This window comes from Pituophis catenifer, unplaced genomic scaffold, assembly GCF_029215685.1.
Source record: "Pituophis catenifer annectens isolate HBS135680 unplaced genomic scaffold, rPitCat1.0.hap2 SCAF_2, whole genome shotgun sequence".
In the NCBI taxonomy this organism is placed as follows: Eukaryota; Metazoa; Chordata; class Lepidosauria; order Squamata; family Colubridae; genus Pituophis; species Pituophis catenifer.
Genome location: NW_027256882.1, coordinates 102,950,030 through 102,963,307, shown reverse-complemented (window position 1 = coordinate 102,963,307; position 13,278 = coordinate 102,950,030). Strand labels below are relative to the sequence as shown.

Here is a 13,278-nt window from a genome sequence, read left to right as displayed (position 1 = left end):
CAGAATGGTCAGTGAGCACAAGGCAGCAGGACTGACAGAGGTGACAGAATGCAAAGTGGCCATAAGGGCAGAGATGATGGGGTGATAAGAGGATGGGGGAGTTGAAGAGGAGGCAGTTCCAAACTTAAGGGACTGGGAAGGAGCAAGCTGGAAGTGGATTGGGTCAGCTGGTAATAATGGCAATGGGGAGTGCCAGGATTGCTGTCGCTAAATGTCAGATCATGCTTTATGACCACATCATTCATCAATGGGAAATTCTGGTCCCAATTACCACTGTAGCTCAAGAACTACATATTATTAATAATAATTAATAACCAAGTAATAATAATTAATATCCATCCAGAAAAGTCCTCCAGAAAAGTTCAGCCTATCTGGAAGGCTGTCATAGAAGGGGGCCGCCATGATAAAAATGCAGTTCTTTCAGACTTCTGCCTTCCTCACTTCACAGAAATGGGTTCTCATAAGCTGCTTCTCCTAAGGGAACTTCTTCAGATGGGAGGAATCTGGCAGGAATAGTGGTCTAATACATGGGTCTCCAACCTTGGCAACTTTAAGATTTGTGGACTTCAACTCCCAGAGTTCCTCAGCCAGCTTCGCTGGGAGTTGAAGTCCACAAGTCTTAAAGTTGCCAAGGTTGGAGACCCCTGGTCTAGTATGTTCTCCTGGCATGCTCCCTTACCAGTTCCATCTCTTAGAAGAGCAGCTGCTTCTTCTCATTTGCAAAGCCAGTGTCTACAAGCTTTGTTTTCAGGGTTACAGTTTGGAAGATTGCACTCTGTTTGTTAGTCATCAGACATAATCAGGCACACATCTGTTGTAGCAGTTCAAAAAGAACATCTTCCGTCCTACCAGGCAAAAGTAATAAACATGGTGGTTTCTACATGAATCTTTCATATATCAGATTTAACAGACCAGATGAATTGAACTGGATCAATAGGATGTTTTGTAGGATAATTTGGACCATAGAGGCCAAAACTATATTTCCAGTGATAATGTCTTAGCTTTGGCTTACCATTAGAAAAAATATTTTGCTCTTTTAATGTTTAATCTTGATTTTAATCCTACACTGTAAATCCTTGGTTTTTTTTTTTTAATTTTCTAAGAAGTACTGAGGTAAGACCCTATGTTATCAATGGTTTTTTTTCTCTTTCATATAAGGAAATCACAATCAGAACCAAAGAGAGAAAAGGAAGCTAAGAAACCTACCATCAAGAAGCCTTTGAATGCTTTTATGTTGTACATGAAAGAAATGCGGGCAAAGGTCATTGCTGAATGCACCTTGAAGGAAAGTGCCGCAATCAACCAAATTTTAGGAAGACGGGTAAGATCACAAGTGGTCTGTCTTGTTTTTGATTAATATATAGGCATTAGGATAGGTTCAGAATGAATGAGCTGTTTGCTTTTTCAGAAATTCTGGATTTCAGTTGTAAACTTTATTTTTAGCCAAGATATTGGCTAAAATATTTAGATATTTTAGATATTTAGCCTGGTGGTGCAGTGGACTAAACTACTGTTAAAAGTAGCACTTAGCTGCCAGCTGCCTGCAATTACTGCGAGTTCAATTCTCACCAGGCTCAAGGTTGACTCAGCCTTCCATCCTTCCGAGGTAGGTAAAATGAGGACCCGGTTTGTGGGGGCAATAAGCTGACTTTGTATAAAATAGAACACCGCTTAGGGGGGGGGCAAAAGCCCTACTAAGCAGGTATATACAAAAGTATGAAGGCTTAAAAGCATTGTAAGCCGCCCTGAGTCTCTGGAGAAGGGCAGTATATAAATCAAACTAATAAATAAATAAATAAATAAATATTGCTCCAATGGATTGGGAAAGAGGCTGGAGAAAGACTTTGAAAATTATTCTCCAGTATCAGTGAATAATCTAGCTGTATAGTGCCCTGGTTGGTGTACAGTTCGCAGTATACCAACTTTTCCAGAACTGGGATCTCCATCTTTTCCGTATTTAGACGTTAATGGCCTCTGCATCTGTTTCAGTGCATTTGGATGGGCTTTGGAAATGTAACAAAATTTATTATAAAACTTCTCCACTGCTGCAGAATGGATAGCTTAAGAAAAATACAACAACATATTTTTCTTCCTTTTTCCAATTTGATTTTGAAAGATTGTATGTAAGTCCCTGCATCAGCAGATCATGAAGTGGTTTTCATTATCTGGGACTTTCAAAAGATGTCAGGAGACTCAAATTGATAATTTGTAGATCACTTTCTACATCTAAAATATTTTTCCCTACACAAAGTATGGATCCGCACAACATTGTAAAGCAGGTGCCAACTATTGTCATTTTGGAGAGGGGACATAACATGAGAAATGACTTACCAAAGGCTGCTCAACTAATTTATTATAGCTGAGGAAGCTTTTTCATTTTGGATTTCAAAGACCAGTTTCTTTAATTTCCTTTTTTGACCAATCATATAATTTACCTTTTTTTCTTCAGGGCATAAACTTGTTAGGTACATAACTTTCAATTTTATCCCAAATTCTGATCTTGATTCTAAATAGTAAAAACTTAAAGTGGATATATATATATATGTGTGTGTTTATTTAAAAATAAAAAGTAAAATTTAAAAAGTAAAAACAATGTGTCAGTGAATTGAGTCAAAATCTTCTATTCCTAAATTTGGTGGGGGGGGGTTGAATAATGTGCAGGGGTTCCATTTATTTATAGAATAAGAGATTGAATTCTCTTTATTTAATAAACTTTTGCTGTTGCTTCCTCCACAGAAAGCTTCAGTTTCCATAAAAACTGATAAGTACAGGCATATGCAAATGAATAATAGTGACTGTATTAGTAATTAGTGATTTGGGGATTTGAGAAACGAAGAAATTCTAAAATAAAATTGCTATTTCTGCATTTTTTTTTTCTTCATGTTCTGGTACAGAAAACGTGTAGGTGGAAGGGGGAAATGGAGCATTACCTTATCACAAGAGTTGGAACTGTATTGTTTTTGCCGAACTGCAGTTCCCAGAATCCTTCCTACTGGCCATTCTTCAGCTGTGAGAGGGTGGCTATATAAGCCAATATAATTAATAAACAAATGCCTAGAAGTTGTAGTTCAGCAGCATCTGCAAAGTCACAAATTCCTCATTCTGCTCTGTTATGTGGAAGATTCTTCTTTCATGTGTTTATCAAGATCAGATGTGTGCAACAGTGTGTTTCCAAATACCATGTGTAAAGTTAAAGGCTGAATCTTTGTGAATATGTTGATTTTCCTTCCGCCCACCTTGCATCTATGCAATAAATTAGATGTTAAGAGAATTAAGATTTCTAGATATATTTTAGATCTTGCTTAACAATGCAGCTGGTTGCTGCTGATGGGAGCTGTAATCTACCAACACCTGGAAGGCAACAGTTATTCTTTTCTGATCAGGGTGTGAGAGGACTGTAAATTTCTTGGTTGCTCATTGTTTTCTATGGTTCCTTTTCAGTGGCACGCATTGTCACGAGAGGAGCAAGCCAAGTATTATGAACTGGCCCGCAAGGAAAGGCAGCTTCACATGCAGCTCTATCCTGGCTGGTCTGCAAGAGATAATTATGTGAGTATCTGGGATCTGTGGTGGTGGCAGAGTTTGTGTAGGACACTAGCTCTTTTTCCTTCATAGGAAAAAGAGCTAGTGTATCTTCATAGATAACTCCAGATTTCTTTATCTTTGCCACTAATGGCTTTCAGTTATCTGTCTTAGTAGTTTGCAAGTGATGCCAACCCTATGGGAGACTATGTTGAAGATTGATTTCCAAAGCTTTAACTGGATTATCTGAATCATGTATAGTAAAGGTCTCATGAAACTGGTAGAAGTGGTAGAAGAAGGCCAAGCAATATTGATGGCAAGAATATTTTATTTTGTATTTTACCCTGAAAATGTTCTGAACTTAACATTGAAAAGAACTTTTTTAAGTTCAATGAGATTCTCTTTTCTGCTGCCCTGCCATCACTTTCTCACAATATATTGCAAGTCATAATTCACACATACACAAGCTCCTAGTTTCAGATGAATCCTTTGCAGGGGGCAGAGGAGGATTAGGGGGAAAAAAGAAAAGAATTGACAGCAAATTGTGCTCAAGAATTAGTGGTACTAGGCACTGGGAGCACGAGTTGAGTTTAGGATGTGAATTCAATAGGTTATTATAAACCAGAATATTGAGAGTAGATTAAACCCTGCTTTCAGGCACTGGTTTCAGCAGGATCTTATAATGTTGACTTCATTGCAACCCCAAAAGAGGTTCAATGTATTTAATGCCATTATCTCTATTTGCCATCAGCGTGGATGATTGTGTTTGTCCACAATTCCTCTGATTGGGTCACAGCAGACCAACATATTGGGAAAGGGGTATTCTAAAATACGTCGAATATTTACAGTTGAGGGTTTTATAAATCTGTGCTTTTTGATAAGTTTCTATTTTGCACACTTCATTTTCTTTCTTATTTTGATTTTCCTGTTTATTTATTTTGCTGATATATCTGACAGCCTGCTGAACCTTATCTTCCTCTTCCCTCCCTCTCACTTTCCCAGAGTGGTATTTGGGGCCTATTGTTTAAACCAGGGGTCTCCAACCTTGGCAACTTTAAGACTTGTGGACTTCAACTCCCAGGGTTCTGGGAGGAACTCTGGGAGTTGAAGTCCACAAGTCTTAAAGTTGCCAAGGTTGGAGAGCCTTGGTTTAAACTGATTCCTGCTGGGATCTATTATTTCAACTTTCAATATTTGTTTTCTCTTTGAAACAGCAGACCTGTAAGCATTTTTGTTCTTTGCATACTTTTTGCATACCTTAGCATAATTTTCTCTTTTTTATACAGCATTTTGACATTGATTGAAATTAATTCTGACTGGTTACCTCAGATTAACTAAGCAGAGCAATTGCTCCATCACTACACATCCTTCATTTTGTTTCATTTTTATATTCTCCATTCTATCCACAGACAGAATAAATAAAACATAAAGATTATTTTCTTATTTATATTTACACAAGCTGCTATTTCCAACTTTTGAATGTTGATTTTAAAAATTATGATATTTTCTTTGTTCTTATTCTCCTTGATTCTTGATTTCCCTTTAGCTTTTACTTGTTTCATTCTATCCCTATCCTTTTTTTTTTTTTACTCATATTACTTACTTTTCTCACCAATATGGTTTTGTTTTCTATATATTATTTGTTTTATAGTATATATTCCTTTCCCTGGACTTTCTTACTTAATAAATCTATATACTTAAAAAATGATCTTCAGATTTTGGCTACTCATTTATCTTCTCTATTTGCCACCTTGTAGCTTCTTCTCTGTAAGAACTCTGTTACTATCCTTTGTGTTGACTTCCACTTGTTTTATTTTATTTTTTATGCCTCTGCCCATCATTTTATACCTCTGTCCATAATTCATGGTTCCTACAAGATCTGCATCTCCCTATCCTTACTTTGGTTTACCCAGTGCTCAGAAATGTATTTCTTCTCCTGAACATTTACCTTTGACTTCTGCTGCCTTTTTTCATTCTCCATTCTCCATCTTTTCTCTGTCCCTTTTTTATTGTTGAGCTTGATGCTTTATGAGTAGAGGACCACAAAACATTCTACTATGAAATGTTCCAATCTCAAAACAAGAGCATTTCCAAGTGCTCTATGTTTACCATGTGACATTTTGAGTATTTAGAAAATGAATCTGACAGTGACAGTGAGAACAATCAACCAATGGAACAGCTTGCCTTCGGAAGTTGTGGGAGTTTCATCACTGGAGGCTTTCAAGAAGAGATTGGACTGCCATTTGTCAGAAATGATGTAGGGTCTCCTGCTTGGGTAGGGGGGTTGGACTAGGTGACCTACAAAGTCCCTTCCAACTCGGTTAATCTGTAATCTGTAAATATCCAACCTTGACATGGGCTATTCCAAAAAATGATCTCAATTATCCACAGCCCATTTTCAGATTAGAAAGAATCTGAAATCCTTGAAGTCCCCTATTTCACAGTCAAAACATTCCATTCCAAAATGTTTTGGAAATGTGTCTTTATAAACAACCAAAATAAATGGTATCTTTATAGTTGGTCACACAATTAGACTGGGTTTGGCATTTTTATCCACCTATCGAGTTCTTCCCAAGGACTGGGGATAGCCAGATGTTCTTGTTTAATAACATTAAAGGGATTGTTACAAAATGTAAGCTCTTCCAAGTAAAGCTGTCTTTTGCAATTGATTGATGGTGATTTTGTCAATGCTGATGATATTCAAGTGATGGGTCAGATGTTTTGGAATTGTGCCCGAGATGCCTATTACTATTGGTACTATCTTTGCCTTTCTTTTGCCACAGCCTTGTGGCTTCCTTTTGCAGGTCTTTGTAATTTGTGACTTCTCTCTCTCTTTCTCTTTCTCTTCTATTCTCTCCTTCCAGGTATTGCAATGTCTACCATCCAGATTTTTTAGTCTTTCCTATCAATTGTTTAATCTGGAGTGCTGTGTGACAAATGTTTGTCTGTTTAAATTCTGAAGTTCCAGAGGACTTTAGCTTCTTCATTTGCTATTAATTTGCCTGTTTTGTTATCCCATCAGTTCTTGTTTGCAGGCAAGTGATATTTCTTGCAGATATTCCAATGCACCATTGTTGCTACTTTGTCATCCCATTGTTTGTGGTCAGTCTTTGCAATCTTCTTCAAGCAGCCAATTAGTTGGTCCACTGTTTCTTCAGCGTCTTTGCAGGCAGCATTTGTTCTCTATTGCTGTCTTCTCAATTCTGGCTTTTGTTCTTACAGTGTGGCCTTGTACAGCCAGAATTAGACCCTCTGTCTCTTTTGTTAACTTTTCTACTCTTGGCCATTGTCATGTTGTTATCTGCTTTGCCTGCTACTTTTTTGGGTCCTGGCCATGTAATACTTTGCCTTGCTATGTCTCTTTTCTATTTTTCATTTGATTTTCCTTATAGGCCAGTTTGCTATCTTTGGTATTTAGTAAGCCTTCATGGTATACTAGCTTCAGTGCCTCTGTTTCACTGTCTTTCCAATATTCTTCCAATGCCCTTTTCCTCTTTTTCGACTGCCTATGTCCTTGCAACATTCCATGCCCACTTATGCTCCTTGGTAATAGGCAGCCATGGAATGTTGCAAGGACACCAAACAGTTGAAAAAGAGAAGAGGAGCATTGGAAGACTATCTGAAGGACAGAGAAGAAGATATTATTCACTGCTCCCTCGCTTAAATGGGATTGGACATGAAAATGCTAAATTTCTCCTGACAAGATTGCGCCAAGAATATTCAAACTATGTAAGTGACAATAAAGACTAGATCCTTTTTAGGAGTTAAGCAAATGTTTAGGTGTGATGCCTGCCTAAGATACTTAATTCTTGTGGGGAAAAAATAAACAATTGCTTTAAGGTGGATCTCCACAAAATATAATACCTTGCCTTGAAATTGTGTAAGGATTAAATTTTTTTAACATCTCTTTATTCATTAATTTATTGCTGTCATTAAGAAACTGTTTTATTTCCTCCTCATACTGACAATATAAAATTGGTTAAAAAAACAATCAGGCAATAAGAAGAGTTTTTTATTTTAAATTTACATGAGCTTGAATTAGATTGTGCCCATTCATAAATAAGTTCAATGAAAATTACAATGTGGAAAAGGAGAAAGGCTTTGGTAGTATTCTCAAAGTAAATAATAATCTCACAGAAATTGATGTTTCGTGTATAATTATTGCTATAAATAAACATGTTGGATCTTTCTCTCTCAACACATGCTTTACCTTATTATTCTTGTGTGTGAATATTATAAGTGCATTCAGGCAGTTTAATATTATTAGTTCTAAATTGTTCTTAGTTCAGAGAAATTGCTAGACTTTCATGCAAATAGTCCTTGCTTAAGGACTCTCACCATTGAAATAGGAACTCCATCATTAAGCAATGCAGTCATTAAGGAAAAAATCACATGACCACAACAGATCTATGACCTCACTTTTGCCATGGTTGTTAAGTGAATCATTTTTGATCATTAAGCAAGACACTACATAAGCACAATTTGTGATTTTACTGCCATTGACTCTACTTGTCAGAAGCTGGCTGTAAAGTGTACAAATGATGGTTATATGACCGCGGAGACACTGCAATGGTCATAAGTTCAAGAACCAGTGTGACCACTATCAAACAATTGTTAAACAGGGCAATTGTTATATACTGTACTTTTCTTTATGCAGGTCTATGGAAGATCTAGATCTAGGTTAATAATTTACATTGCATTTGAGGATGAACACTTCAGGGAAAATATTCCTCAGAAATCTGGGTACATTTTGTGAATAGTGAAAAATGGATGAGTTTCTTTGCAGTATAATGCACAACAGGAATGCACCATTGCATACTTCATAGCAGTTCACTATGCAAAAAAATGGAAAAGAGACAACAGAAAGGAGATTCATACTGAACATAGCTGCACTTGACCTCATCTTGAGATGTAACAAAGAAAAAATGATTAAAAGAATATTCAGAAATAGATAAGCTACAACACGCATCTCTAAATTTGATGGTGCCTTCCCTGATGCTTACCTCAGTAGGTTGCAACACGTGACTCTGATCTCAGAAGTTAAGTATAGTCAGCTCTGGATAGTAGTTGGAAGAGTTCCAATAAGGAATTCCAGAATTGTTGACTAGGCTGTGAGTTTGAAAAAACCCTAAAAAGAGGGCCAAGTTTCCATTACATTGCTTAGAACATGGGTCTCCAATCTTGGCAACTTTAAGACCTGTAGACTTCAATGCCCAGAATTCTCCAGCCAGTGCTTAAGTCCACAAGTCTACAAGTTGCCAAGGTTGGAATCCCTTGGCTTAGAAGACTTAGAAAACTGCATAGATGTAATTAATTGGCGGCAAGCAATTACGTTTAGGAGTGTCTACTTTTATTTACCTACATCTCTATTCCTTCTGCAAAGGATCCCTTTGTCTGAATGAATCAGCACCAACAACCCCCCTAAAGCTCTCAGAAGAAAAATGGAAAGCCCAGAAGATAAAGCCCATAACTTTGGTCTTAGATTTTATGGCTAAATGTAAAAGAAGGATTCTGCACATTATACCTCCAGTTCGTTTGCAATCTTTCCTTTAAATTTTCTCTCACTTCTCTGTTTACTATTTGGCTTAAAGAATCTTCTTTTTCTTCAGAGGAAAATGCAATCATTGAGCATTGGTATAACAGAAATTGTGAATGCAATCACAGGAAAAGTATGCAAGTGTAGCAGGCAAATGTCCATTTAAAATCTTGAAGAAGTGCCTAATGTCATGCCCAAATTATTAGGGTCAGTTAACTATTTACAGGACAGGACAGACCAATAGTGATGTTATGGATAGTATGTCAGACTGATAGGAAAACCTAGGTTTACATGTAATTATGGTTACTAGATGAATTTGACAGCTGGAATGAATCCAGAATATTTATTCTCTGGCTGGAATTAATGGTGATCTTAATCTAATTGTTTTATCAATGCTATCAGTCAACCATAACAGGGCTGTGGCTGGCAGATGGCTTTTTACTGGCTGATGCTCAGAAACAAAGAGTAGCAAAACCAATTGGCTTAACCAATGGGTTGGTTTAGCATCCCTTGCATATATAAAATCAAGGTAGTATCTTGAGATGGACAATCGATTTTTTTTTTTTGCAGGGGCTGATTTCTGTTTGCTTACATATGACTGGGAGGCTAATTCTGGAGCCCTGGAAAAATGTCTTCACTCTCATGAAAATTTAACATTTAGACAATTATGTACAGTATTTGCAGGATATTGTACTGCTATAGGAGCTTGAAATAGCATAAATAAGTAGTGTATAGGGAAGGGCTGTTAAATTATGTCCTTATCTGACTTTGTTTTTTTAAAAAATATTTAAAAGAGGTGCTTCAGCTGCTTTTTCAACTTTTGGACCAAACAGCTAGCTGGAAGCTTGCAGTTTGGAAAGCAAAATAATGCACACTCACACTCAGAATCTCTCATGTACACTCTTCATTTTTAAAACCTTTGGAAATGTCAATAACTCTTAAATGAACTTATATAGGTCTCTATTTATTAGCACATTCCACCAAGTGAGAAGTTGATTAGTCTTTCTCTATGATCTAAAACACTTTAACACAACTTTCTTTTATCTGGTGTTCCAGATGAAACCAGCTTGGACCACAACTTCCAAAATTTGACTGATTTGCCAAATTCTGAAAGCCAGATCCACTTCTTCCAGAGGGCACCAACTTTGGAAGATTAGCAATAGCCATAGCACTTAGACTTATATACCCTTTCATAGTGCTTTACAGCCCACTCTAAGTGGTTTACAGATATTGCCCCCTACAACCTAAGTCCTCATTTTATCAATCTCAAAAGGATGGAAGACTGAGTCAACCTGGAGCCGGTAAGAATCGAACTCCTGACAGTGAGCAGTGAATTAGCCTGCAACACTGTATTCTAAGCACTGCGCCACCATAGCTCAGGCAAACAGACAGAGTTCTGTCACCATAGTATGGATTCAGAACAGAGTGGACTGACCATATCAGTCATGTTCTTAATGTAACAGTGCTTATTAACATGACCAGCTGACTTAGGATCATGCATGTCTTTCACCCTTTAGTCAGAAATGTTATGATAGAGTTATAGTTCTTTTTCCGCACATCTATCAACAGGAAGGGATAATTGTTATTAAAAGAGGTATATCTTTGAAAATCTTCTGTCATATCCTTGAACCTTTTCCTGGCAAACAGCAAACTTCATTAGCTGATAGATTCGGTCAACATATGTTTGTTTCAATTGTTGGAATCCTAAAAAAACTCAACTACTACTACACTTTGTCTTCTTATTGGGCACAGTTTCTTCCTATTTATCATTTAGGGAGTCATGGCCTGTTTCACGTTCATTTTCATCCTTCTGTTCAGAATTCGAAGGAACTGAGTATTATTTCTGTTTTCTAGCGGAGACTACATCTTCATTTCTTGCTCTTGGTTTTTACTTTCATCCAGTGCATTTGATAATGCCTTTTCCTCTACTTTCACTCTCTCTCTCTCTCTCTCTTTTTTTTTAAACTTTGGAGCTTCCTTTCTTAAAGGGTAGCAATTTGAGCTCCAATTCCATGGCTTTTTCTCAAGGCTTCCTATACATTTGCATTTGCTGCAAATGTATTCCAGCTTGTTTTCAGAAAGGAAGACAAATGCCACAAACATTGCAGGTCACAATTGCAAATTCTTGTTTGTTGATCTTCAGGTTATCTTCATAAAGCACTTCAAGTAGAAAGGCTTTTATTTCTTGTTGTTGTTCCTTAGGCGCTCACATTAGTCAAGTACAATTGGCTTAGAGGTAAATTGGTCAGAGTCTCCCACAAGACTCTCCAGGCAAACTAGTTTATTAATCTTGTACAACCTGCCATCTTTCATTAAAAATGTTTCTGTGGATTTTTAAGATTGACTGATTACTATCGTTTTTTTAAAAAAAACACCAAAGCATTATTAAATTACCCCAAATTAATCAAAAAAAATTTGTGCGAAGAAGGGAAGGCATTAGTATAATAAATATCTTTTACAGGTTAATTTTATTATTTTGAAAAGTGGTGGACAGTAGAAGCATTGGGCAATAGAGAATTTTTTAGGGGGAGGAAAATACAACGCAATAGATATATTATTTATCTGAATTTCTGTAACAAGAAGCAGCACTACCACCCCCAAGAAAGGACCCTTCTCTTACAGCTTTTTGCAGTAGAGGACATGGCTTCAGTATTTTCTGCACTGGGAGGAAAAAAAGCAAAAAAATAGTCTGTATCAGAAGTTTTTAGAAAACAGAAATTAGCATCTCACAATAACTGTTTTATGTTCTCATCTACTGAACATAATTTTAGACCTCAGTTCTGTGCCCATCCACATGGTATCAAACCTCAGCACAGACTCAGTAAAACTGACTTCTAAATATGTAGCAGATGCTATTTAAGGGTATTCATTAATAAATATATGTAGTGAGGGATGGGTGGGAAGTACAGCTCATCCACTGTCCTGGCAAAGATGTAACTCTTCATCTTAAATCCAAAGTTAAAATTGTGATAAAAGTGCTTGAAACATTTTTCTGGGGCTACTTTACTTTCGGCTCCATGTCCAATGTAAAATTGGATTAAATAAAAAAGTTCAGATTAGAGAAAACAAACAAAATCTTCACAATATATAATTCTACCCACCATTCTTTAACCAAGTGTTCAGCATTCATATGCTGCATAAAATAAATGCCAGTGACAATAAGTAAGAGCCTTACTCCTACAAAGTTCATTTGTTACTATATTACTCAAAGTAATTACGGTTTGAAGATATATTTCCAGCAGAAGGCAAATTATTTGTTATAGTGATAGTGAATTCAGTCTTTGCCTGGGATGTGGTAATGGTGTCCTATTACTGATACTTCCTGATGTGTTCATATGCTTATTTTTTTCCCTGCTCTCCATAGCTGCTATTTTAACCCTTTACCCCTTGCTCTTCAGTCTTCTTCAGGCTCTCCATCCCGTGATCACATACAGTTTAATTCAGGGCCCCTGGAATTCAGCAGCACTTCCTGGCCAGCTTCTGCGGCAAGGGTAAGCGAATTCTGCAGCAAATGTCATTCTGCATTATGGCAGTGAGAGTCTGAAACCATCTGCCACTCATGCATCCACCTAACCCAGCGTTGGCTGCAGAATTCCAGGAGCCCTGAGCTTTTCCATGGCCATAGAATTGCTCATTGGCTGTGGAATTTCTTCATTGGGAGGGAACAATCAATGCGCCACATGACTTTTCAGGTGGCTAACTTGTATGTCAGTGGAAGTGGGTTGACACTCCATGCCAGCATCTTTGTTGTTTGTGAGATGAATATATCAGAGTTTTGATGTTTAATCAAAACTCTGGAATCACAGCACGTCTCTACTTCTCCATTTATACCCTTTCCTATATTGTTCTGAGAGGATATAAACAGAAGGCCGCCATTTTGAATCTCTTGGGCCCAAAAATATATTGCTGTAAATCTTCTTCCTCATTGTATGTCTTGGGAGGGTAATTTAGAGAAAATGCTTAGGTTTATAAGTTGGACAACAGGCAGCAGAAACAACATACATGTAACCAGTCTTTTCATATTAGTTTTACGTTGCATTGGACATACTGAAGCTGGAAGTGAAGGCCCAGAAATAAGAAAACAAAATTTCAACATTTAATTTTCTAAGTGGCAAATACCTTCTTGTACATACATACATACATAAATATACACAGAATGCAGCAAGTAAACAATAGATTGTTCACTGAAGAGGAACTGATAGTTTCTGAGGTGCAATTGC

The 13,278-nt window shown here is 37.0% G+C and overlaps 2 protein-coding genes across 2 annotated transcripts in view; one reads left to right on the top strand and one right to left on the bottom strand.

The window, feature by feature from the left end:
- TCF7 (transcription factor 7) overlaps positions 1-13,278 on the top strand; it is a 143,447-nt gene that overhangs the window by 109,546 nt on the left and 20,623 nt on the right. The window contains exons 8-10 of the mRNA XM_070937305.1: positions 1,159-1,321; positions 3,442-3,549; positions 12,457-12,549. Of these exons, the coding sequence (XP_070793406.1) occupies positions 1,159-1,321; positions 3,442-3,549; positions 12,457-12,549 (364 nt within the window). The remainder of the gene's footprint in view (positions 1-1,158; positions 1,322-3,441; positions 3,550-12,456; positions 12,550-13,278) is intronic.
- Positions 11,531-13,278, bottom strand: part of SKP1 (S-phase kinase associated protein 1) — a 41,242-nt gene continuing 39,494 nt past the window's right edge. The window contains exon 7 of the mRNA XM_070937309.1: positions 11,531-11,719. The gene's annotated coding sequence lies outside the window, so the exon portion shown is untranslated. The remainder of the gene's footprint in view (positions 11,720-13,278) is intronic.